Genomic DNA, 27,995 nt, shown 5'->3' on the forward strand with positions numbered 1-27,995 from the left:
AACTACTTCACAGTTAGGGCGGCTAGGAGCTGGAACCAACTTCCAAGGGAAGTGGTGCTGGCCCCTACCCTGGGGGTCTTTAAGAAGAGGCTGGATGCCTACCTGGCTGGACTCATTTGAGTCCCGTTTTTGTTTTGGGGTTTTGTTGTTCTCCCACCCTGGCAGGGGGTCGGGCTAGAAGATCTACTAGGTCCCTTCCAACCCTAAATCTATGAAACTATGAAACTATGTGGAAGCAGAAGAGAATGAAGTAAGGGTGGCAAGGAGAAGAATTCATATAATTTTTGACAAAATCTAGGGCAGCTGTGAGTTTTTCCCTCCAAAGTAATATGATAAACATATCACCCAGTAAATGTAAACCACAGAACTCGCTATCTCACTGTCACACCACAGGTAAAGGGTCAGGACAGCATCTTATAGTACAGTCAAATAAAGCACATATATAACAGTATCTGCAACATCTATAGTGACAGTCTCTGTAATCTGTATAATCTCTGTACTTTTGCATCCTGCTTATGACTCGAAGTCCTCATCAGGGCAGCACCTCTTTATTGTGCATAAAGAACTTCTAGTCCTGTTAATTACTTTTTTTAAATCACTAACAGCACAGTTCAAATCTCAAACCTTCAGCCTTTAAACTCACAACATGAGTTTTGTGCAACACTAACATTTTCATTCTGTTTGGGTCTTCCAGAGGAAAACCTCGCTGCCCTAATCCTTAGAGGTAGCAAATGTTTTGCTGAAGCCAAATTCTCAGAGTTAGGTCATAATCCCAGCTGTGTTATCCCCGTAACTGGAGCTATTTTGGACTTGCCATGTCCTGACTATTTCAGGTCTAAATTTAACTCTATGAACACAGTCCTTTAAATCTATTCAAGTTGTTGCCTGTATAAGGGCTACACTGAAAATCCAAGACCAAGTGCAACAATGTTGGGAAATGTGCAACTATCATGCTGTGGGTTAAACCTTCAGTTGGCAAAAACAGTACAGTCGTGTCCAGATGAGTGCAGCCATGCAGTATGTGGTGCCACAGACATGTCTGCAGTGCCACATACTGCACATTCAGCTGTTCTCCTCACTGCAAGGGAGCAGCGTGGGGTTTTTGGACCCCTAGATATCCAGGGGTGAAAAAAACCCACGCCAAAAGAAAGAGTGGCACATGGGGACAGCGTGTGCTGTGCCGCTAAAACCTGGAGCCTGGCTGGCCAGAGCCCCGCTGTGGCTGACGGCCAGGCTCTGAGCCCCGGACCCCAGGTAAGGCTGCTGGGGACGGCCCAGTGCCTGTCCCAGCCTCCTCTACCCCACCCAGGGTAACCTGCTGCGTGCCAAAAGGCCATGGCACAGGTGGTCCCCAGGGACAACTAGTGGCAGCACAAGATGTCCAGCTGCTAGTTGTCCCTGGGAAACCAAATGTCCACACTCGTGTGGACACAGCCTACGTTTCTGCTACAGCACTTCCATCCATACTGGTGCTGGGGTAGGGTGTACTCTGAAGCTGCACTGAGGAGTGCTAAAAGACCACTCCCGCAGTGTGTATCTGTATATAACACGCCTGACAGGAGAATAAAGTCTGATTAACAGAAATTCATATAATGAATAAAACACGTATAGAAAGAAAAGGACATGGGGGCAATATATTCTCTTGGCATCTAGCACACAAAGGCAGAGAGGGAGAGGAGAGAGAACATAAATAAAAAGGACTACTCACTTGGGCTTTTTTCTTCTGCAAGGTCACAGGCGCAGAGGAATTCAGAATCGATTGAAATGGGTTTCTGCTTAATCCAAAACTTAGTGCTGGCCTTCTGATTAGTACAAGGGTCTATCTCCACCTTGTCTCCAGAGATACCTTGGAATCAGAGGGAACAGAAAGCCATAACAGTGGTCTGTTTAAGTGATTTCATATCAACCATTTGACACACTTTATAAATCTTAAAATAGGCTGAAAGTATATTGTCCTTTTGGGGTTTCTGAAAGAGCAGGAGCTTTGGATGCCAAAAGCAAAGTGATGATCAAACTGTATACATAATCTCTGTGTTATCCTTCTAGCTTGCTGAAAAAAATGCCAGCAAAAAAGGAGTCTCAGGGAAAACATACTTCACAAATATGTAAGCACAGCTGCTCTGAGTGCGCTTGCTAAATGGATTGTGAGGTTTATATAAAGACATTACTACTTTTTATCACTGCTATTCCATACATGACTATCATGGAAGACAACATCCACTGGTAGTATTGTACCACTACCTGGTACTTATCCGAACAGAGGCTTCCGGATGAGAACACTCGGTTCCGAGGATCGTGTGTGTTTTTACAGCCTGAGCATTTTAGAGCCAGCTCTAATTAGAGCGCCTTGAATGCAAGCTGGGGATTCTGTAGCTTCTGGCACAGAAGGCTTTTATTTCTGAACAAGGGCTTCCCCAGATGGCTCCGACTCAGTGCTGCAGTGTCTGGGCTGACCTGGATGCACAGAGGGCATGCTGACATGCCACGGTCTGAGCAGGCAATATAGAAACCTGTAACAGATGCATCTAGAGAGCGAGAACAAGAGAGGCTAATGGTATTACTTCTTCACATGGCTTTCTTGAACTTGGGCAAGAACAGCTTTGCCATTGATCTGGGGCTCCGTGGGAGCTGGCTGAAAGTTGACACTGTGCTGGAACCTACCCTGGGATACGCTTTGCAATTTATAGCAGCCTTTATGACAGTATTACAAAGCAACAGCCTTGCTATGTGGCACTGAAGAATATACAGGGTCATTGTTTAGTTTACAATTACCAGGTATCTGTTGACATGACTGAACAGACCTCTCAATATGCTTTTCATAGTGAGACCCATGTGAAGCATTAAATGAAATTACATTTTTAGGTCAGGAGGGATCGGTCAAAGTCATGATGAAATAGGCAAAATAAAGCAAAAGTATACGAACTATTTAAAACAGCATGTAACTGCTACCTCTGTAAAACCAGCAGAGATAACCTTTTTCCTCCTGAGAATTTTGGCTAAAATACTTTAGAAAATATATGCCTGGTTTGGCTGGAGCAGGACATAATAAAAAAAAATATGATCCCAAATTTAAAAACAAATAAAACCTCCTCCACATTCTCCCTCAAAATTTAACCCCATGTGATTTTTCAAAATCAGTCAGCTGCACACGTCATGCAGCCATTGCATTTGTATTTTAATCGCATGTAAAACCAAAATACACAGAGACCCAGAGGCAGACATGTACATCAGATGCACTGCTGCAGTCCTTTCCACTAAATAAAAGGTAACTTTCATTTTAACCCTGGCCATTACAACAGCTTCCTGCAATGCCAAAACAAGTCTTAATTTTTTGTTTAATCAGATACCACAATTTGTCATTAGACATGCCTTATATCAGAGATACCAGATTTCAATTAGGCACCGTCCAGAGTCCAGCTGATACTATAAGTGTTAGATAATCTGAACAGGCGGAAGCTATATCTGACACTGATTCTGTTAGGAGATTTCACTTTTGAAAGATTATACCAACCCATTTTATTTATTCTTTCACTGTAACTGTTATTTATTCAAAATCTAAATGTTTTCTACAGCTCAGGAAAAATAATATTTGAAATGGTAGCTCCTTTTTGTTTTTACAAATAAATGAGAAAGATGCTTCATGAGGATAAACCCTTATCCTCACTCTGTTCTCAAAAAGGGAGAAAAAAGCCCCACCACTAGAAATATACTTTTAAAAATTTCATTGTATGGTCCTGCAACTTCAGAATTCACACAGTCAGTCAATATTGTTAATGTACCTTGTTAATTTGATAGGATTTGTCAGGTAACTCCACTGGAAAATTATATAAAACTGTTCCAGATGAACAGATGATAGTGACATGAATTAAAGTGATAGAACAATAGTGGAATATAAACCAGAAATGACACCCAAAGTGGCTGTTGATTTATTGCCATACTGAGTTTGGTTCTGGGCTTCCATGTATATTAGTGCTACAAATCTGGGTCCATTTAGCAGAGAGATGCTCATACATACATCACCAGCTCCTGCTCCAAGCCAAGGTCACTCCCCATTGCATCAATCTTTTCAACAGAGGCTACTTCACAAAGCATGGATTTTGTAACCATCTCAGATGTAACAGACTTTCCTCCTCTTTCATCTTTCTTTTATCATGTAAAATACACTTTAACTTCTATTATTTTTATCTGCAAATTGTTGCTGTATACTTCATCCATTATTTCTGTATCTTGGCATCATTTGCCTTAGCGTGCCCACATCCACAGGAGCACATTCTTTGTCAATGTTGTCCTTTTTGTGTTATTGTGCTCGCAATCTGCATGGATTTGAACCCAAAAATCTGGAGAGTATTAGCTACAGCTTAAAGCTTTTGCAGCCTGCTTTACAGGCTGAATTAGTCACATTCACAATCAAGGCAAAAAATATTATCCCTCTACAATTTTCCTTAATTCATCCATTTTATCAAAAGAGTTTTTTTATAAATATAGCAGTCTAGCAAGACCGCTTCGTTCTTGTTTTCTTTGTTGGGGTCTGTAACTGGCCATTTTTTGATAGACTTGGCCAGCAGTAATTTTTCAGATCAACATGCCTTCTTTAGTTTTGATAAAATAGTACATTAATAAATCTTTTTTCCTTACAGCATGTTTGAAACTGAGTAGAAATGTTGACAGTATGGTACATGTGCATTGTAATGTGACATGAGTTAAACATAAAAACCCAGACCTTGAAACTGCCATGACTAAAGCTTTCAGCTCCAATAAAAAATGTCAGTCACAGACCGGTCATTTCTCCCTTGATATTTACATAACTCCCTTTACCATCAAGAAGAATTACACACAGGTGCAGAGGACAGGACACACTCCAGAGTTTTACTCCAGATCTCTTGGTAAACCTGGTTTCAGATTCTCTGACTTGCCTTAAGAGACCTGCATTTCTCAGAATTTTAATAAGAAAGAGCACACAACACTTGTGCACAAATGTACTTTGTAGCATCGTCTCTAGCAGCAGGCTTTAAATAAGGCAGTTCTATTCAAGGGTGTATTTCCTTATGGGTGGTTTTGTACAGGTGATTCTAGTAAGAACTGACAAATTTACAGATCTGCCGCCCAACATATAAAGACATTAGATTTTAGATGGCTCTACGCTAGCCCCCTAATTTCATAAACTGTTTATGGAATGGTATTTCTGTCCATTTGTTGCCTTATATCACAGGTTCCAACAAAACTCTTCTTATTTTCAGAAGTAAATAAATAAAACAGGACATTCCCCATGTTCTGCAAAGTGAACAGTGTGAAAGTAAAGCCAAGCTGCTCAGTTCATTGTCCGTGATAATTGAAGCACCGCCATGCATACACAGATCCTTCCCTTTTGAAAGTTTCTATTGCTTTCAGGGAGTATTTGTAAACCGCAAGTGAGATGACTAGTGGAAATGGAAGGATGTTTTTAAATGCAGCCACTCTGCAGCCCAGTGTTTGCTGGCTCGTGCATACGTTCACATAATACCATCAAAAAATCAATACAGTCAATACAAGGGGTCACCTAATGACTTCAGGTTCTGAATGCCCCCAGGAAACAGTTTTTTTTCCCCCCAGGAAAAGCTGTCACTTAATTATTGCTGTTATGCAATATGATTGACAGTTAAACATACTGCAAGGAAAGCTCTTTGCAGCTGACCAGCAATAAGCTGTTTGGCAACAAATGCCCCTAAACCCATTGTTAAACTTGGACTACTCAATGCACTGGGCTCTCACCTGCCGGATTCAATGGAGTTTATTCTGCCCCACAGCAAGAGGATTAGCACATTTAACTCTCATCAGTACTAATCCCAGCTGACCCGGAAGGCTTATTTTTAATGACACTGCTACAAGAATCAACTAAAGGACCCTAGCACAAGAAAACCTAAGGACATACAATTCGTATGTCCTTCCTTGGAGTTTCTGATGTTTTCCATTTGTCCTTATAATTAATACCCGATTGGAATTTTTAATGTAGTGCTGGAACATACAAACATATTGCTACTTGTAGAGCTGTTGAAAAATATGTACATACATAGGGTAGTACAAATCAGGGGAGAAAGGGAAGTTTATGGTCCTTACGCTAGTGGACAGGGTCAGCTCTGTCTCTGCTAAACAGGTTTGGCCATTTGTTTCCTGTAACAGCTATTCTCCCTTAACCATTTATCTTTAGTGATCTGTCATGACCTTTTCAAGCTCTCATTTATGACAGCTTCCAGATACAGTGTGTCAAACTCCACTGGAAGCAAACTATCACACCCAGATAGTTTGCTCAAGAGCAGAAAACATGCCTAACACTGTCCTACTTCAATGCCAGCGTATAAATCCTTCCTTAACAAGACAGTTCAAAATGAACTGAAAAAGCCTCCAATGTACATATTTTCAGGGGAATATCATTTTTACATGCGTTTAGAGTTGTGGTAATGAAGAGACTGCAGATAATAAATAATGGAAACATTTCCCCACCTTAAAGCTATGATTGTCTCACTGAACATTACAGAAGCGTATTTTGTAAGCATTGCAGCACTAAATATTTTAGTGCTGAATCATTTTTTAATATAAAGTATTTGCAAGAGTGTCATAGTTCACTTATCTATGCATCATTAATCAAATTTGCACAATTTAAACTCGAGCCTATAAAAGCTCCATTATTGCTTAAAAATTATTGAATGGCTTTTTTATTAAAATCCTGTCATCCCTTAGCTTTCAGGTTTTGCAGAGCATTTAGAAGAGTAGAAAGGCTCATATTAAAACCATTATAGAACGGCAGCTATATTTTGTTCCACTTCAACATTCTACTGGGCTATAAAAATCTTTTGGTCTGAAAAACAGGTTTCCTAATTTTGCAGGGACTGGTTTTAAGAAGTTCAGTCAACAAAAAGTTTTCCTTTGGGAAACAGAGACAAAAGAGGGGAGGGGGGAAATCAGCAATGGCCTTCTTGTAGAAGGAATATGCGCAAGCTGATTGGAGGGAATAAAAATGCTCACATATTTCTAACTGTGCGAAGAGAATGTGGGGGGCTTGCTGCAGAAATATTATTAGCCATATTAAACAATTGATTTATGGTAAAACAGACAGTGTTGTGATAGGAAAGTTAAAAGTGTCCAAGATGGACAAACAGTTGCTTGCAACAGCTACTTATTTTCCTTAGCTTTATAGTGTAGATGGATTTACCTAACTGAACATCAGTGGTGAATCGAAGCCTGTGGATCATGCTGACTTTGAAGGACTTGTAATGGTGGCTACTAAGCATATCTTGAACTGTAGCTATATCGATCTGAGGATCTTCTTCTGATATCTCTTCTCCTCTTGAACCTGCAAAAAAAAAAAAGTCTGACTTAAAATATGGCATACGCAACTTAAACCAGAACACTGAGATTGTCTTGCAGTTACAAATGCAGTACTAGCTGAGGTGTACATGGTGATGTTAGCAGATATTTTTAAGAAAAACATAGCTTCACTACCCATGTATCTGAAGATAGAAGTGGATCCTATACTTGGATGAAAAGCAAAAATATAAACTCACTACGAATATCATATATTAAAAAAATAGGTTTAAATTTTTTTAATTGCCCCACAAAAAAAATCTGTGGAAAACCATGATGGCAGGTTCCATTAAGATGCAATCATATCCTAAAGCAAAACTTCTCTAAGGGCAGGTCTACATGTGCATTTAAATGTGACTAAATTTAATGCACATTAAGCAATTTTTGGCAGGTATCTACACATGCATAGACTTGGGACTAAAGTTAGTGCCCTTGGCACTAAAGTTACTAAAGTTCGTGCCAAGTCCCTGCAGCCCTGCCGTGTGCCCCTAGTGGTTGGGCAAACCCAGCACTAAAGTTAACACTGGATTACATCTACACGTGCATTAATGTGCTTTTAACTAATCATGCCTGCATTTGCAGGTATCAAATGTAGGTGTGATTAGCCTAATTTCACCATTTTTAGTGCACGTTAACGCATCTCGTGGACACGCCCTAAGTGAAAGATCTCTCATGCCCAGTGGCTGTGTTCACACTACCCTTCCTCTGCTTCACAGCAGGGACTCTGCATGCATCTTCTAATCCAGGAATGGTTTTGCCAAAAGTGCATACCTGCCTGAACCAGGAGAACCAGTGCCAGACTATTCTGGGCTGAAGGGGGTTACATTTTACACATCCAGCACTCCTGGTAACACAGTGTACAGATGCTACTGGACAGTGGGATCTATCTAGCAATTCAGTTTTAGTCCACTTTAATATTTTACCATTGTGGGATTTAACTGTCATATTTACTACTTTACATTCCCCCTGAATCCACTAAAACTCTCATGTGCCTGACAATCCGGGCAGTGCCTTCATCCTTGCATTGTGAGGCCTATATGAAGAAATCATTTTATTTACCGATTGGTATTCTCATTACTGCTGCAGATACCAGCTTTACAAAAGGTAACATCTCATTAAGCCAAAATGCCAATTACTGAAAAATATAACACGCTTTTAAGATTTTTACATTTTATGATGTTGGATTAACACCAATTTAAAAATTACTATAACGTGACATAATTTTTTACAGAGTAATTTTTATGCCAGCTGCTAATAAAGCATCGTGGCTCTAAATGATAATTCAGATGCTTTTAGATAAAGTGGTGCATAAATATGATTGAAAATTGATTTAGCTTCTTGCAGAAGATACTGAAGAGTGACACATTTTGTTTAATACACCAGCTAATGTAGTCCTAAAAGCTGAAACAACTGCCAGTTCACACTCCTAAATTTGCTGTGGGAGATTAATGAAAACTTTATATTTTGCTGAAATTTTAATAATGGGCAGATGAGACGACAGAATTTTACTAGAGGTCTTAAAGCTACAGTATAACCAGCAAAAGGCTTGTCAATTCCTATATATTAATTCTGTTCAAGACTTATGTAGTTGGAGCTGGCTCAACACACTAATGCTTCCTGCATTGACCTCCTACTCTAGTGGTGTAAATTCATATGCCATTTGGGGATTTCAAGTCATAGTGAAACTAGAGTAAGTTTCCATATTTGGATTCTGGCAACAAGGGGATTGTTTGCTTATGATAGGGAAGGCAACAGCTCCCAGGAGAGGAAAGCTACAGCATGTGTCAAATGCACACAGCTGATTCAGAAGCAGGCTTCCTTTTAATGTGGATAATTTGGGATTTAGAACTACCGCCTATTTCTTTTAGTGGGTGCTAACATCACAGCAGCGGCCAGGATCAGTCTAGACCTGTGGGGAGGAGGGGAATTAAACCTTATACTCAATATCTTTTGCCCTAGGAAAAAGTTTTCCCCCTTTCAGTTTGTGAATCCACAGCCAGATTCTCCTCTCTGTACTACGCCCTGCTCCCACCACCTGCAGAGAAGTCGGGATCCTAAAACTACATACTTTAAAAGTATATTTTAGAGCATGTATCAAGAGACACATTTTACAAAGACAGTGGCCCAGCAGCCTTCCCCATTCCCCACCTTGTGTGAAAGAATTAGACTAGCAATGTCCCTCGCAACACACATATTAGCTTCCCCGTATTACAATTACAAACGGGACTATATCATTCGGCATTTTTTTTTTTTTTTTTTTTTAAGTCCAATGAAATGGTCCATATAAGTATGCGAATGTGTGCACACCCTCTTAATACTGTAACCATTCCATGCTAGAGAATGACAAGATAAATTGTAATGGCTCCTTCAGAGACATTACAATGTATTTTGTCAAAGACCCCTGTGTTAATGTCTCTATACTATGGATTATCATAATGTATCATGTCAAACTCTCATGCTGCAGTACTTCAAAGATACAATGAGATATGTCAAACTTTTGGTGCACTTAAAAGCATCTAAGAAACCCTATGGCTTAAAAGGTGCTAGGGAGGAAAGCAAGAAGGGCAGTAATGGAACAGATTGCCTCAGAATAAAAAGAAAACTGACTAGAAAAATAAGTTAAAGGACTGAGTTCAAGAGATAAAACTAGTGAAATGCCAATTTAAAGCTGCCACTTATTCTTTAAATTACCCAATTGTGCTTTAACACTGCAGCATTTCATCCATAACATTTTGATACAACCCACAGAACAGCAATATTACATGGTCAAGTATATTACCGCCTGAAGCCATATCATCTGCATTGCATCAGATGCCTAGCTAAGCATGGTCTGGCTGGGTGCGTATTTGATAGGCAGTCTCCAAAGAACGCTTTGGTGCCACAGGGACTGCGGCAGACGAGTCAACAGTGGTATTCTTCGTTCGGAAACCACCGACCCACCTATAACGGCGATAGGGATGTTAACCCCACTGCCCCAGTCTGGTTCCAGGTTAATTCTGGATTGGCCCTGGAGGGTAATTAACCTGCCTTCTGAAACCCTTCTCGTGTTTTCAGTCGAATACAGAATTCTCTCAAAGGTTTTACTTCTTATGCTAAGCTTCGGTATGCTGCAGTACGCACCATTAGCTATTTGCCATGTTCTTCTACCCATTGGGGAGCAGTATTTTAATGGTGGGGGAAGAGAATCACTTTATGTTCCTTAAGTATTAAATAGTTCCTGAAGTACGAAATGGCTCCAATGCACACTCTTCTCCTAGCATCTCCCATCAACAGTTTCTCAGAACACATTATGAACATTAACACTAGCAATATACCCCAATGAGTATTAATCTCTACTGGATTTTAATATTTGAATATTCTGTCAATTTTTAAAAGGACGAAGGACAACTGCTGAGCTAAGCAAGCTCCATGAAGGTAAACTGCAGTGGAAGTATTCCAGACCCTCTGTGAATCATGGTTACCTTTGCTAATTTGGTTTTACATGCATGGAACGGTTTAAGATTCAGGTCTGTAGGATTTCTATCATTACTGCTCATGGGACAGAAGCCAGGAATTCCACCATCAGAACAGATCATCTGTCTGAAGATGGCAAGACACTAAGACCCCTGAGGGTGCATTGGATAATAGCAGTAATATCAGTTACAACAGAGATAAATGCCCTGCAGGGAAAAAACCTGACTATAGAACTTGGCATATTGCTCCTTCCCCTGCAGCTTTATAAGAATGTCTCGGAGACTGAAGGAATTCAGCAATGGAGGAAAGAGCCATCTCCAAATCTGATTGGAGGCAACATCATAAAAAATACTTTCCACATGCAAGCAGCTGTGAATAAACCTGTCAAATATTTACAGGCCTGTCAGGGCATTTGTAATGGAGATCACAATGTGGCTTTTGAATGTAAAAGCTTCTGCTTGGCAAGGCAATCAGCTAAAGTGGACTCTCCAGGTCTATTATTTAGACCAAGAGCCTATCCAGCAATTCTTCTGAAGCCAGACACTACTCTTGTTACTGGGAGAACACATTTCTATTTAAAAAAACGTAGTCCTTTAAAAAATGGTTTCTAAAGGACAAAGGTGCTAAGTTCACAAATACCTTTGTATTGCTATCATTTCATTACCTATCTAACGAGAGCTGGCTCTGTGAAGTTAGGCTGCCACAAATGACTTGGGGGTTTTCTGTATAAAAGCAGCAGAAATGAGAAGTGAGAAAAGCTGAGGCTAGGCACTGGAGAAACAGAGCACCAAGGAAGACCACTAGGAAGAGTGCCAGGAAAAGAAACGAGTTTTTCATTGTGATCCCTACAACAGGCTTCTGTCATCATGGGGCAGGGAGGAAAACACTAAGAAAGGCTCCAGAGAGGTCCACTGCCTATCCACTGAACATGAGTTCAGCAAAAAAAAGAGAGATGATCCCTAGAAAGAAAGAAGAGGTATGTAATCCTGATCTGTGACCCCTGGAGTGCAGAATGAGAGCAGCTATTCTCTGATCTTTCTAGGCTTTCACAGCGCTGCCCAAAAATCTGCTGGGCACCCTTGCAAGGCTGCAAGGGACCAGCAAGGACCGTCTGTGCTTAGCACTCCAGAACCAGTTCAGACTTAAGGTCTTTGCCCATACGCAAAACTGAGATTACTTCAAGATCACTGGCATCCCCTTCTGCTAGTACGACGTGGATGCAGTTCAGCCAGTGGACTGCACGATGAAGCGCAGAAGTCAACCTTCTCTCCTGGGTGCACGGCTCACTTTCAAATGGTGAAAGAAGTAAGCAGCAAAGAATGGAGGGTTGGGTCTAGGAACTTCCAAGCAAGATGCCCAAGGAGTCATCAGGACCAAAGCAGATCATCCTCCTCAAAGACTAGGTATTCACTGGCACATGAAAATGGTAAACCCTTAGCATTAAAGGTATCCCAAAAACACTAGCTCTAGCATGGCTACTTAAATACAATCACAATGACATCTTCAAGAGCAAGCACATCTGTATTTCCCCAATAAAACAAAAATACAAGGTTAACTGCATTGCAAAAACATCCCCTTATTACTTTAATATACTAGTGTATTGCTTAATGAAAGTTCTTAATTGTAATTCAATTAATTACATACACAGAATCCCCAATTACATTTTCCAATAAGACATTGGCTTTGGTACAGGTCTAAAGGCACTTAACCAATATTAATATATTAAGACCAATTTCCCTTGAATACTAATTACTACCTAATGATAAAATGAGAAAGAGGAACTTTCCAGAAGCAGGATAGAGAGAATAAAACTAAATTAGCCATGAATAGTTAGCTGCTTCTCATAAAAGCATTTTAGACTGTAAAATGTAAGCATTCAGTTTAAATATAAATCTCACTTGCAACCTGAAAAGTTCCAAATACGAGCAATGGTTTATTAGTTGGACTATCACTAATAAACCTTGAAAGCATAGGAGATTTCTTTAGGTGTATTTCTATTAATGAAGTTTTTCTGTTTTACTTCATACTATGAATTATAAACTACATCTTTGCCCAGAATAAACTGGCATCTATTTTACCACCAGCTGTTTGGCTCCTTGTGAAAAAAATAAATGAGCATATTTAAAGAATAATAGCTCTCCCAACAAATTCTTCTTTACCAGCATACATAACCAAAGTTCAACAAAAATAGTTTATAAAATGTGACCGAACCTAAAATATGGTTCTTTGTATTTGATGTGAAGATTGCCATTGATTAATTATTTTATTAATGAACACAAATGAACCTCTATTTTTAGCCTCATCCAAAGATAGATGCAACATCGCCAGGTCCAAGTTCTCTGAGGCGATTTTGGAAACCCTTATATAATCACCCTTATATAATCACTGTTCTGCTGGATGTTTAGGTGCACACACCGAGCGCTGTCTGTCTCCAGGGTGGTGTCAACTCTCCCTATGCACCAGACCAGAGGCAAGAGAGGCTGGTTAAACTCTGAGGATCAGTCACCATTAAGAAGGGAAGCCACAGGCAAGACAGAGGGATCATGGACTCTCGAGAGGACTCTCACCGAAATGCAAGGAGCATTTCAGAACGGCGAAGAGATGGAGGAAGGAGGTGAGATTGGCACCTGCTGTTTTGTCTAGGTCTGCACAAGTCTTGCGCTAACTGATGCAATGTGACTGGTCCTTGCGAGGCTTGCAGAACGCGTACGTCCAGTCTCTGTTCACTACTGTGCCTGTGAAGAGGAACCCATGCACAAGGTGGGAGTTCTGGGGGTCATTAACTTACTGGGAGCAGCCTCTAAAAAGACACTGCAGGGAAAGGATGCAGAGGTCCAACGAATGACTGCAAGTGATCAGAAGAACTGGCAGCAAGGACTGCCTCAGGTGCCTTGCTGGGCTGGTCTCTCCTGCCACCAAGTCAATAGCAGGCACCCAGGCATTTATGGAAATATGAACCAGGGGAAACCTTTCACTGAAGCTGGTATGTGGGCCTTTGTTTAATAACAACTAAACTGCTAAACTTTTTTGCTATAGTAAATTCAAATTTGATATACAAAAATAATTTAGAGATGCACCCAAATCATTAGTACACACTTCATGAAATTTAATACTATGAAACAGTTGGGTTTGCTGAGCAAGATTAAAGCTTCAGTTTCTACTTCTATAGCCACCCTTCCAACATTTGTGTGGTCTCCTAGAACAGTACGGCACACAAATAAAGGCGGAGTATCAAGAGGGAAAGCTCCATCTGTACTGGATGTAGGCCACGAGTTTGGAACAAGAGACATGAACTCAGCTCTGACCAACCTGATGTTAGACAAGTCACTTCTGTTGTTTTTAACCTCAATTTTGCCACTGTTAAATGGGTGGCCCCATCGCTTACGTGAGGTAGGCATTACCCCCCATGATGCTCCTTCATCTTTTTATGTCCTATCCTTCTAGGAAGGAATTAAGAAAGAAACACTGTAGCCTGATGAACACAAATGAAAGGTTTACTCCATAAGAAGACCAGAAATTCCACTGCTCCTTGACAAGCGCTCCAATCACCACTGCTGAAATAGGAGACTTCTTGGTAGTGTTTATGAGCTCAATTAAACCTATGCCATTTTTTCAGACTAGTGAAATCAAAATGTTGAGAGCTGCACCACACCACAAGTTGGGCAGAGGGAGGAGGAGGAGAAAAGCAAACAAACAGAACTGAGAGCTTGGTCACTGAAAAAGCAGGAAAGCGATGGATGGACCAAAAAGGATCACCGGACAACCCTTACAACTCTGCCTCCTGTTCCAAAAACTTTATGAAACCTGGAAAAAGAAAAAAAAAAAGACAAGAAGGAGGAAAGGAAAAAGGAATGTTTAATTAGCATTTCTAGAGAGAAAATCATTTGTTCCCACATGTAAACAAGCCCCACAGCTGCGCATCTCTGCTCTTGCGGCATCCATGCAGTTAATCTCTTCTAAAGCTGTAAAGAACACTGGCTCCTTGAGCAGCAATATTGATATGGTAAAATATATTGCAGACTAATCACTTGATCCACTAAATAGGGCTTGCAACAGAAAAGGATTTATATTTCAAGTGTTTTTCAGGGCTGGTCATAACTTTACAGAACAGAGTTTAACAGAAAAAGATTAATTATGAAGTGATAAACAGGATGCAGACTATTTACCAAAAGGTATGAAATCAATCATTTCCCTTCGGAATATTCTTTTGGCACAGTTGGAAAGTGCCTTAGGAAACAGAGTCTCTTCAAAACTTACTTGCCCAGACGGCACAGCCTGTATTCCAGCACGTGTAACTTATGTGAGCTTAAGTGATTTACAAGAGCAGAAGTGAAAAGGGCAAACGTACTGTTCTCTCGGACCAGGCAGAATTCCAAAGTGCTCTGGCTCTCCAAGGTACAGTCTAAGTCTACGGGGACATTGGGTTCACTCTGCTTCTCCAGCCGATACTGAGGACCTGAAATATAAAATAACTTGTGAAATTTTCCAGATTCTAATTGAAGGACAGCTCATCATGTTCAGTTAACAAGAGCATATTTCAATTCTAGAGGCAAAGCAGATGGATGTTTATGTCTCAAGCTCTTCCACCAGAAGGGAACTTAGTAATAAAGAAGTGGAGGGTGGGATGTTTAGAAAATGCATGGAAAGATAGATTACTTCATCCAGCTCCCACTGGTCACTGGTCTGACACTTCACGCCCCCTTCACTGCCAAAAAAGTACAACAGACGCTTCTGATCTCAACCTAAGTTGCTTTTTTTTTATCCCTTGTGTCAACTCAGGCACTAGAGCTTGCTGTAAAGTCATCAACTTGGATCTTGGAGTGTAAAAATCTTTGATTATTTGGGTACCTTTCTTGAGGTAGAAAAAGTAAAATGCATTTGCTCCCTTTGACTCTGCATACAGTGAGAGCAAGGCAATTGTGAATGCTATTGTGAGGCCTGCAATTTGCCTCAGAAATGCAGCTATTCTCTAATGCTGTCTGGAAGCTGAAGCACATTGTGAAGAGAAGGCAGATGAACTGCAGAATAGCTGAACAATTCCCATTTAAAGACACACTGGGCTCCTTTGCTTATGAGTTCATCCCTCCCCCAGCCTAAAGTAAAAAAAACGAGTGCCTTCCTTCCTGAGGGCTCAAACAAATGTGCGTGTGCACAGACACTCAGGTGGATTGGAAAGTGGCAAGAAAGGCTGCCCGCGTGTGAGGCAGGTGGGCAACTGAGCCGGCCACAAGAGATGCTTGCCTCAGTTTGCGCACAACTGGCACAGAATTTTGCATTTTTTACATTTGATTGCAAAACTTGGTCCTGTGCTACTGCCGCTTTCCTTTTCACTGGCGACTCTATAAAAGCCTATATTTGTGATGCTCCTGGGACTGTCCTCTTATGCATTTGCAGTGGTCACCAGTACTCTTTTCCACATTCCACTATTATCCACAAGATAATGTGACAGATTTATTTGTTAACAGGAGCACACACTTCCAGTTATCGTTGCTTCCACAGTTGCAGGTAAGACGTCCCAATGCTAGATGGAATGTGATACTAGTTTAATGGCTGTAAGAAGCAGCAAGGGTCATCAACACACAGATCTGCTGTACTATAGATCTGTATACTGTTAACTGCTGAATATGAAAAAATGCAGGTGTGCAGACAGAATCAGCTACAAATATGGCCTGCTACTTCTGACCAATTATTTTCAACTACCTGCAACTGAACTGTCAGTTTTTTTGAGCTTCAGGTGTCAATCTGCCATTTCTCAGTTAATTCAAATCCACTGAAAAGGAAGATGTTATTAATTAGACTAGTGTTTGCCAAGTTATAGTAAGTATTGCGATAAATCAGCATGAGGACAACAGGTAGATTTATTTTGGTTTTTTTCATGTCCTTCTTTCATATGGATCCCAAAGTTTTAAACCTAAAACTGAAATGAAACTATATATGGGGTTCACTTCTCTAAGCTAAATGAAGCCAAGTCCAGGGAATTGCAGGACTGCTAATGGAGCAGCAAACCAAAACTTCACATAACAGATTAGGACACAATGAGAAGAGAAATGTATGCAAAGAACCTGCAAGCAGGAACCCAGGCAGGAAGAATTCAGCTTATAAACAGGAGGCTGGCTGAGACGCTGGGGCCAACATTCACACTCCTACCAGCAGTGTCACTAGACTGGCTGTCAAACACAACCAACTAGAAACTTGGTTTTCTCACTTATCCAAAAGAAGAAGCCTGATCATATTTTTGTTCACAGTTACTATGATTCAAAGAAAACAATGATATTCAGGAACTCCTTTCAGTTAGCAAGGAATATATACTCAAACCTTGGCTGCTCAGCAAACAGGGAGTAATTTCATAGATTTCACAGACATTAGAGCTGGAACGGACCTTGGAAGATCATCTAGTCCAGCCCCCCGCCCAAAGGGCAGGAAGGCAGATGGGGTCATAGGATCCTTTGCAGGCCTTTTTGTTACAATACCTAATGCAGCTCCACCACTAGTTTTCTAGGGTTGAGGTCCTGCTGCGCAATACAAAATCTTACAAATAATTCTACTGAAACAGGTATTTTAAGAACAACCCAAGTGTTTTAAAAGCCAATCAGCCCACTTATCCCCATTCTGGAAACTGACCCACTCCTTGCAAAGAAAAGCACTGATAATTCAAAGAATAGCCTACGTTTAATAAATAAATAATAAATAAGCACTTTTAGATTACACGACTATTTTTGTTAAACTTTTTAACCATACTAAATTTAAAAGTGGCTTCTTATACAATGTGTATCTTCTGAAGGGAAGGCGAATACTTCCATCCACTTGACACTTAAAGCACAACCTCCCTCAATGCTCTTGTCCTGCCCTGGGGGAGAAGCACAAGAGTCTAGAACAAGCAACTGTTTTTCTCAAGTCACTAAAAACACCAGCTGATCTACTGGGCTAAGTATGTAACTGAGGTTTTTAGTGATTCAAAGTATCTCTAAATAGGTCTTAATACAACAAATTTGTTGAAATCATGAAATCTATTCCCTCTCTATTAGTAGTTAAATAGTTCTGAATGCTTTACTGACTTTGAATTATGATAGTATATGATGAAATATTTAAAACATATATAAAAAAATTAAGTCTTTTAGCCTCAGATGGCATGCCTAAGAGATGAAATTTGTTAGCCAATTAATTTTAAATTTACTACAGCAGAGTTTCAATTACAGCTCCTCATTTCGTTTCCCCAGAAGTCATGTGAAGAGCACACCGCATGCTCTGAACGTATTCTGCTCTTGAAATCGCACATTATTTTTCTGTAAAATGGAGTCTCCTTATTCCTGGTGACTTTCAGAACAGATGCAGAGCCAGGCTATTTGCAGGCCACAGGAGGAAAGCAGAACTGCTCCCTCTGTGCCCAGCACAATCAGCAATTGCACAAGTAGCTGGTTCCAAGCATTTATAAAACAAATTGCACTCCAAGAAAAAGCAGAGACATTTGATCTAAGCACAAATAGCAACGGGAGCAAAGTGTGTACTGCACCATTTCCTCCTCCTGTGCCACAGGAGATCTTGGAAAACTGGCTCAAAAATGAAGCAGAAAGGTGTGGTGGTTACACAAAACTTACTGAGCACAACATTCAAATGAAATACCAGCACAATCAATCTGTGTCTTAAAGCTGCTGTAAGTGGCAAGATCAAGAAGATTCAGGTGGAAGGCACAAGCCTGCTTAGTTCATCTTGCTACCGGGGCACAGTAAAGTACGACTTCCAGAAGTCCCCATGCAAAACCCGACTGCTTCAGCACCTGCAGAGCAGGCGAAGCAGATGAGAACGGTGGCCTGACTTACTGCTTCAGTCTCCAAGTTCCTGTTATCATATCACCTTGTTCAAAAGCAGAAACCACTGCAGCATAGGAAATGTTTCACTTCACTAGATTCTGTGAATCCTACTTTATTTGCGCCCAGATTCAGGTGGCAGAGATCAGACCAGTATTACGGCTGTTATCATCTTCGTAACAACAGAACGCAACGCGTCCGAGGGCAGCTGGACAAGCATCCCGTGTATCCCGGGAAGCGGGGTAATGCAGGATACTTACCTGCAGCCCTGAACAACGCACATGGGGAACAGCGGGAGGAACCCACGCAGCTCATGAGCCGCCTCTATGTACAGCTGCAGCCGGCCGGTGACATCAGCACCAGACATCAGCAGGCAAAGCTAAAAATGGCAGCGGCTGCAGCAAAGGGGGCGGATGGCCCAGAGACAGAGCTGCTGCAGACACCGCTGAAGGGGCAAGCCACGCAGCTGCAGACACCGCTGAAGGGGCAAGCCCCGGGGGAGGATCCAGAGGAGGCTGGTGAGCCAGAGCAAGGTTCATCGGGGAGAGAGGCACCCCATTAATATCCCTCAGCGGGCACCAGTGGAGTGAACCCTGGCCTGAAGGAGGGAGAATGGAGGCAGCCATGAGAACGCAGCAAGATGCAGGTGGAGTGGAGGGCCGGTGGGGTGTGGAGGACAGCATGCCAGTAGGCAAGAGCCCGGGATGACCCAGATGAGGGGTCGTGATCGAGACGGGGTCGCCAACAAGGCCCAGGATGGCAAGCAGGAATGGCATGAACTCAGAGGCTAAGCGAAGAGAGATTCACGTGGGTTGATGGAAGAGCACTGAGTTTCGGTTGCTGCAGGTGAAATTCCCCTGGTTGGGGAATTTGGGGTGAGGGCACCTGGGGTACGAGGCATAGGGAAGCTAGGGAGCAGTTCCCGGGAGGTAGCTTCTCGGAGGACGGGGTTAGGAGTGAGGCCCGGCCAAAGTGTGCATGACCCAGCCCCACAAGGCATCAGTGCGCAAGCAGGGAGGGTGTGACCTGCTAGGAAGGCCTTAGGACATCATCAAGGTGACCCAGCAAAGGTGGCGTAAGGCCAGGGTGTAGGGGCAGTGGAGCCCCGTGAACAACCACCAGGCCAGACCCAGGCATCGAGGGACCCACCAGCCGACCCCACCCATTGTGGAACATCAAGATGTGGCAGGCGAGAATGGGGTCTGTGGCGCAGGAAGATAGAGCTACCTTGATGCTACTGAGGGCCCGGAAGAGGCATAACATCCGAAGGGAGATCCGAGCCACCACCACGTGGCTAGCGAAAGCCCAGCAAGCACACCGTGAATCACAGCAGTTCTGCCACGGCCCCTTCAAAGCTGGTTCAGCTTGTTAAGTCATACCAGCTGCTACACACAGGCACTGGGGCCATGTGCACGTGGAATTGGTTTTTGGAGGGTGGGAGGTGGTGGAAGGGAACGTGTTTCTCAAATCCTGGAATCTGTGATCCCTCCTTAAGATGCCAGAAAGCTGCTGGCAAGACATGGGTCTAACTCCATTTCCAAACTGGAGCTCTGTGTAAACAGACACTGTATGAAGCCTACCGGCTGCAGCAGGGTAGAGAAGTCAGGGCCAGTCACGTTTTTCTTCCACCACAGCTCTGAACCTGCTTGTGAGGGCATAGGCCCAGGACCCGTGCCACCGGTATGCACACGGACATACCTGAAAACCTGCATGGTGCATCTGCAAACCCTGTGAGCCTTCTCCCTTCATCCTTTTCCCTGTCATTCCCACCTGGAGTTTTCTTCTGGCTTTAAACTGGAAGCATTTACTTGCTGATGAGATGCCCAGCAAATAGGCGCTGCAGCAATACAGATGCCATTTTCACAGGGGGTAGTTTTCAGTAGTATGCCCAGACATCCCACTGTTGGAAGCTGTAGTTTTCATTTACCAGCATATTCCGATTTTTAAAGTATCTTTTTTACCCACTATCGTGTAAAACGCATAGCAGGAGAACCAGTGATTTTGGTTATACACAGTGCTCCCACAGAAAATAATATATATTTTTAATTTCAGTTACTGCCATTTCAGGTGCATCTGAAAGGACTAGCTGAAAAGGCAAACAACAGCATCATTTTAAAACTTACTCCCACTTTAAAAATTACTGCTTACTCAGGTGTGAAGTATAATTAAGATACTGAGTTAAAAAGCAGTGCTCAACAGTGGCTCATCTCCCTATAGACCACTGACTCTCGTGGTCTGGACCCATGTGAAAAAAGGAAAGTGTCTGAAAAAAAAAAAAGAGACTCAGTGTCCTTTCTGCTTAATAAATTCCCTGCCAATGTGCATGGTGCAAAGCTGCTGGTGATTACAGCTTTTTGCATAAGCATGATAGTGCAGAGAGCTATTTTTCAGAACAACTTGTGAATTTCTGCAATTCTATAAATTGCCAAATTCTTAGTATTTAGTTTACAGTCAGATAATGTTTCCCGAGTTTCAGTAAGTAACCCAATGAAAGACCGCTACCACAGGGCAGCTGCTGAGGTAATTTCTAGGGAACAGATTCTTTAAAGAAGTAAATATTGTAAAATTCAGGGAGGAGTGTAAATGGGTCTTTAGGCAGTATCTACCCTTTAAAAATAGATTTAAAATGTCACAAATCTGTATAAAGCTACACGACCTCTACTTTACAACAGATGAAAAAATGTAAGAGCAATTCTGTGGAGCAGTTATACTGGAGTAAATAGAAAACTCCTTTCAGATGTTCAAATGATGTATTTATAGTAGAAATATCATGCAACTTAATGGTCTAGTAACAAAATATTGCTCTGGGCATTTCACAACAGAATTTCCCCGTTATAATACCACCGCTGGAGGTTTATGGATTTCTGCAATGCTGGGACAAGCATTCCACACACACTTCAAAGCAAACCTTTAAAATATGGCATGTGAAAGGTAAAGTGGTCATGCACACCCACTTTAGCCGCTAAGTCTTATCTATTTGCGAAAAGACCACAGCTGGAGCATGTAGCTCATCTCTCACTGCAGCTGGCTGAGACACTGGCTCAGCACACTCACGCACAGGACCTTTCGCATGAGTCAGGATGAGAGGCAGCCCTTTGCAAGACATCACCACAGAGGAGCTGGGGCTCTAGAATGGAAATTGCTGTGGCAGGCAACTCAGGGGGGGGCGCAAACGAAACACCTCCCTGTCCCGGGGAAGGGTTAGTGGAAGGGCCATGGAAGGACAGAAGCCACCATACAGGTGCACCCAACACGGAAGGAGAGAGAGAGATGAACCAAAAGCATGGTCTGAGCCAAGCCAAGATGGTAAGAGATGAGGCAGTTGTACCTTCAAGCCAATCATTTTTCATTCACAAACTAGACAAGAGGAATTTAAGGGTATTGTACATACACAAAGGCTAAGCTCTCTTTAGCTCTTGCAGGAGGAGATGCTATAGTTGAACCCCTGTTCCAGCAGCCTTTGCAGCCAAGTTGCCTTGGGCTCACTGATCTTATTTTTTGGAGCACATTGTTGTGTAAAATATCCTGCAAATATCAGCAAGTGCCTAAACGTACAGAATTGCTGAAGGCGGCAGGCAAACTCTTCTCTTTTAGCAATGATTTTAATATGCTGATCAGCTACTGAGGAGCAACCTGACCAACTGCAGCATGAAAGTCTATAACTGTTCATGTACAAGCAATGCTGTCAACCTCTGGACTCCAAACAGCAAACGCGCATGCAACATTTAAATGTGTGGATCTCCATAATGCACATTCCCACCTGTTAAAACGTTTATCTGCCCTCCAGTGCGGTTGCTAGTTGTTTTCTGGGGAAAGGTCTTTATTGTTTTATTTGGTTGTGGCAAACACTGCAGCAGACACCTTTAATCATTAGGAATTTAAAACAAAAAAAGGGTGTACATGGGCCATAAGGTTGCTGTAGGCTTCCCACAGCACAATATAAAATTTACCCTTGGTGATGAGAGCCACAGAGTATAATCAAATTAAACAATTCCCTCACAGAAGGAGAACGGCTGTGCCTATTACAAACCAGAGCTGCTGCCTAGTTAAATTGCAAAGCCTTCAGAAAGGGTTTTGAAAGCATGACCCATCAGTTCTAATTTTTAAAACTTATCCTTTCAGTCAAGACTAGAAAAAGGCCCATTCCAACTTTTATCTTTACTACAAAGTGCTGTTATCTTGGGCTGATGTCAGGAGCTCTATCTCTCTTTCTGCTGACAAGCAGAGACGAGAGAGATAAGATTGGGAACGAATCTCACTTCTCCGAGTAAATAAATAATCGATACTCATCTAAATGTAAATGAGAAAGTATCCCCCTCTGATAACAGGGCTCTTATCAAAGAGCCAATTTTCTACAGACATTTGGCCTCAACCAAATCACCATCATTCAACCCCAGCCTAATGGCTAAAAATCGTAACTAAATTGAACCGATCACCAGAGATCAACTAAGTTCAGCCATGGCTCCTCCAGGTTCAAATGTTTGCAATGCAATTTTGCCCCCATTAACTTTCAATGCAATGAGGAATGCTATGGTCAGGGGCTGAATCTGTACAATAAACAAACTCAAACCCTTAAAAGAAAACACAACAACCCCCCCCCGAAACCCATAAAGCATTTAAACAAAAAACAAAGCAAAGCCAGGCTCTGCCTGTGACAAGTTACAAGGGATAAAAATGGGGACTATGGTAAGACTGGGCTCCATGTATGACTCTGAGGAACTGGGAGAGCTGCAGATTGTTGCCACGCAACACAACTCAACTCATTATAAGTGTGAATGAAAAAGCACTTCTACCTCTAACACTTGCTGCTACCACAACACCCCTTTGCCTGGGCCCTGGTCACCCTCTGCCCCGCTCTCAGGTCCTCACCCTGCAGCTCCAGTTTAGCCAGTTTGCTTCTGCTGTGCACATTCTTCTCACCTGCCCTTCAAACCACGTTGCCAAAAGGCCCTGCAGTTGCAGTCAAAAGTCTGTGCTCAGAAGGTTTTAGTTTGTATTTACTATATCTTGAGATGCCCCATAGCAAGCCCTACCGCACCTTGTGTGCTCCTCTCTGTGAACGCTCCTTTTCCCACAGTGGCACCCATAATGCAAAAGAAAAAGAAATCTCACTTCAATGAAACTGCTGGGAGTCCTAGTAGAGTTAGTGCTTCAGGAGCTCCCCACAGTTTCAGCATGGTGTGTGTAAGCCTACTGAGGTTAGTCAAAAGTGGATGGGGAACTCCAAGTCGCAAATCCTAGCCCTTCATCCCATCCAGTGAACCACGTTGCCCAACTGTATTCAAACAAGTACAGCCCTGCCTGTAAGACGAGCGTTACATTATTCTGCGTTCCAAGGGGAACATGACCCATCCCCAAGGGCGGATCCAGAATGGCAGTGATGGGGACATGGCACACGGGCAGTAAAGAGAGGTCATTGCGCACATCTCACACCAAAGGGGATGTGGCCAAAGCCCCTTGCTGTGATCATGGATGCCATCCTCTGATGGGCATGTCAGTGCAGCCCTGCATAACTGTGAACGATAGGAGCTCACTGGCATGGGGTCTTCCCTTCCCTCATCGCCTGCAAATTAAGTGAGGGGGCGGGTAAAGGAGCATTAAGCAGCGGCACACAGACCCTGGACTGAAAGCAGGGGCTGAGCGTTGCGGATACTGCCACAAACATGGAAAAGGGTTTTTGGCTAGATACATCCTCTCTGATTATGTTGCATCTGCTTTACACGTCACTGGAAGAGGAGGCCACGTCTTTGTTGCACCTCTCCTATTCCCAAGGCATTCTGCATTCATTGATGTCATCCAAGGATGGATACACATCCAGTCCCCCTTCCTTTCCTTCACACCTACTTCCTGTGCAAAGCCTTTCCCTACTAATCTCTTCAGACACCTCCACGTTTGAAACTGCCCCAGCCTGAGCCTTAGGGGAGAAAGGCTCGTCTCTCGCATCCTGTAAAGTACCTTGCACATTGTGGTGCTATTACACCAGCAGATAAAAATACTAGGAAGTTAGAGACAGTTGAAAATCACCCCCCTGACTGCCAGATGCACAGCAGATGAACAAATGTGAACAGGAGAGTCTCCTAAAAAACCAAAACCAAAAAATCACAGCTGTGCCATAGCCCAGTGGAAAAAGGTTTTCTCTCTGTGTAGTGGCAAACCAGGAGGGAAAAAACATTTACAGAAGGCCATCAGATAAATGTTAAATGCTGATCCGTGGTATTTCCTTATTTCAAAGTTTCTCCTTTTCCAAGTCAAGTAGATTTATAGCTTTATTGCACCAACCCTAGAACTTGAAAAAATTATTTTTCGAGTTTTAACTGTACCTATATTTATTTTTCTTGTTACCCACTTTTTATTATTACTATAGAAAACATTTGCTGGAAATATGTTACAGCTATTACAAGACCATAAAAAGAGGAGAGTTTATGTATTTCTATCACTTCAAATAATCTGTCAAAATGTATCAATCACACTAAGTGCAAGGCCATTGAGTACTAGCCTTCACTACCAGCATGAGGAAAAATGGAAAGAGTGCAATCTGAATACTCATTCCACCCGGATCGGCAGCTATGCAAACCAGGACATTACCATCATCTGGAGAGCCTGGCTCAGTTGAAATACTGGTGAGGTTTGGGCTCTGCCACCAACTTCAAGATGCTGACCGCTGTGTAGGAAACGAAGTAGAGAAGAGAGGCGGTAAACAAAAGAACGAGGGGAAGAGCCAGGAATACACTGTGGAAAAACAAAGACTTTAAGAGATCTCAGGCCTTCTGTTGGGGAAGGTTTTTTGGCACATTACAGAAAGGCAGGCTTGGCAATGACAATAAGGACAGCAGAAAAATATGCAAACAGCTTAAGAGGAGATAGCTGAAAAGGCAGAATGTTTACATCCCAAACCCTAGTGCTACCGGGACACCTTAAAACCTGTTTATTTGTTCAAAATCCCCAAAGGCCCTCAACACCTCTAAAGTGGAGCAAAGATTTTATCTTTGCAAATTCAGATATCACTTGTTAAATATAGACATTTAAGGGATGAAAATAGACCTTTAACATTATACACAAGCATCAGATTTTTCAATTCAATCTGTTTTTCTTAACTTGCACTGCTGTGACATTACCAAATTTTACATACAGTTATCTGTCGCTCTCCACAGAAATACAGATGGTTTTCGCAGAAATAAACAGTCATTTATTTGAAACAATTGTAAAATAGTTTATGGAAACCAGTGGTGTAATGCATTCAAATAAATGCCAGGACTGGTTGATGGAGAGCCAAGGTGTTAAATCACACTGTTTAAGAATTCAGCTGTGGGAAACAGATAGTAAATCCAGAGTGACAGAATTTCCAGTGATGGCAAAGGTTTCTGACATCTAGTCCAGTACACAAAAACTACAGCAGTTCAAACCCATTTTACTTAACACTACCTTGACAGCCAGTGAAATTAAAGAATTTAGTCAAAAGCACCTTAAAATAAATAAAGATGCTTCATTTATGTGCTGTGCTTTTGTGCAGTATAAAGCAGGCAATGCTACCAGCCACAGGCAGTAAATAACAGCAGAGTATTTTACTTATTTATTATTATAGGCTTTAATTCTTTTATACTTAACAATGTGTAACTCAAATATAACCAGGAAATGGATGAACTTGTGCTCATGGCAGAAATATGATATTCAAATAAAAAAACCCAAACATACGTGAAGGCAGTGAGATGAGCTTTATATGCTCCTGGGAGGGGAGCAAACACCACAACCTGCAAGCTAGACCGACCCAGACCTCTGCCCATCTAAGAGGGAGCACTCATCTGACACCTTGTTCCCCACCACTTAGAACAGGGGGGTTACTTGCAGTCCTGCTAGAGCAGCATCCATGCTCTGCATTGCATTATTGTTTCCCTCCTAATTACAGACACAGAATGACACCAGGAATGCAATAGTAGCCACGCAAAACACATTTCACACGTGAAGCATGGTACTAAGCAGGTGGGTGTGTGGATGCATCCGGAACAGCAACACTAACTTCTCTCAACACAGAAAAACAACACCGCCTTCCCAGCAAAGAGCAAACGGGAATGTAAGTGAGCATGTAAAACGTTGCATCCATTACAGCTATATTACCGATCTAGCAGAATCGTAAGTAGAAGATACCAGGATCAACAACCCTAAAACTGATGGACTCCTGCTAGTCTGCACTTCACATTCATCTCAGGGACCAGCCTGGAAAATCTTATTAGCAAAACTGGTCGATATGCAAATTCACACCAATGGCAAGAGCTGCTTCTATGCTGGCAAACTGTCCCAAAATCTTTATTCAGTCCTAGCTGTTTAACATATGTTCCTATGAGTTTTTCCCAGCCACCCAGCATCTGGCCAGGATTGGCACACACAGGCAAGACACAAGACACTGGCGTTACAACCCCACCACAACAGACCCTGCTGGTAGACAGAGGCAGATGCTTTGAAGAGCTGGCCACTAGGACGCTGTCTCCAGCCAGCAAAGATGGATTTACCTTCTCAGAATACAAAAGTGGCTGAAGAGATTGTGCTAGGTTAAGCCTTCCCCCAACACGCGCAAGACCCAACACCTCTGGCAGAGTCCAAACAAGGGGACAGTAGCCTTGAAGGTGACTGTTTTTGGACGACTATGAATGTGTGGAGGCAGAGGCTCTGACAGCTGATAGGGATGATAAGGCAGCCACAACTGGCCAGGGAGAGTTCCCTCATTGGGCAGCAGCCTTAAGCTGACAAGTGGGAAAGAACAGGTCAAAGTGGCTCCGATTCCCAGCAGAGATTCTGGGCTGCATCAAACCACCTTCACGACCTCGTCCCTGCGCCTTCTGATCTACACTCCCTCAGTGCAACGGAGCAGCAAGGGGAATAAAGCAAAACAGCCGGCCAAGGGAGTTACGTTCTTTAAATGGAGATGGCTCTAATAAAACACCCTTTAAGAAAACAAGGGGATTTCTAAAGTCAGATATTACCACAGGAAAAACTATGTGCAAATGGGGAATACATATCTGTAAATACTTACTAGGTAAAATATCACATAGGAACTTTGCAGCTATCAAGAAACAAAGCAGCATAAATGCAAGGAGGTCTCAGTTAAGCCCGTGTGTTTAACAGAAATCCTATCCTGTAAAGGTAAGTAGATGGTTAGGTAGGTACAAGCACAACCGTGGCCCTGCCCAGACACAAACACTACAAACTTCCTGGGGAATTAAGACTGCCTAAACCCTTGTGCATAATCTGTGTTTGCATATGGGGAAGAAAGGGAGGGAAGAGGGAGATGAACAACAATTTTTTCTGGTTATTCACGTTTCTTTTCAGTGGAAATATGTCCTGAGTCGCACAATGAGCAGACATGAGAAGTTTCATAGTTTCTAGGGTTGGAAGGGACCTGAGTAG

General features: G+C 42.3%; 1 protein-coding gene and 1 long non-coding RNA gene across 3 annotated transcripts in view; one reads left to right on the plus strand and one right to left on the minus strand.

Annotated features, from left to right (window-relative positions):
* The window catches only part of LOC109293097, a 75,637-nt gene extending 63,291 nt beyond the window's left edge, over positions 1–12,346 (plus strand). Inside the window, exon 3 of the long non-coding RNA XR_002096241.1 lies at positions 10,714–12,346. This is a non-coding gene — a long non-coding RNA (uncharacterized LOC109293097). The remainder of the gene's footprint in view (positions 1–10,713) is intronic.
* MAPKAP1 (mitogen-activated protein kinase associated protein 1) overlaps positions 1–27,995 on the minus strand; it is a 176,381-nt gene that overhangs the window by 15,961 nt on the left and 132,425 nt on the right. For both annotated transcript variants that reach the window (XM_019510913.1, XM_019510912.1), the window contains 3 exons: positions 15,140–15,247; positions 7,187–7,327; positions 1,709–1,846 (listed from right to left, as the gene is read on the minus strand). In XM_019510913.1, the coding sequence (XP_019366458.1) occupies positions 1,709–1,846; positions 7,187–7,327; positions 15,140–15,247 (387 nt within the window). The remainder of the gene's footprint in view (positions 1–1,708; positions 1,847–7,186; positions 7,328–15,139; positions 15,248–27,995) is intronic.

The sequence above is a fragment of the Gavialis gangeticus genome, unplaced genomic scaffold (genome assembly GCF_001723915.1).
Source record: "Gavialis gangeticus isolate Ggan-Ray unplaced genomic scaffold, GavGan_comp1, whole genome shotgun sequence".
In the NCBI taxonomy this organism is placed as follows: domain Eukaryota; kingdom Metazoa; phylum Chordata; order Crocodylia; family Gavialidae; genus Gavialis; species Gavialis gangeticus.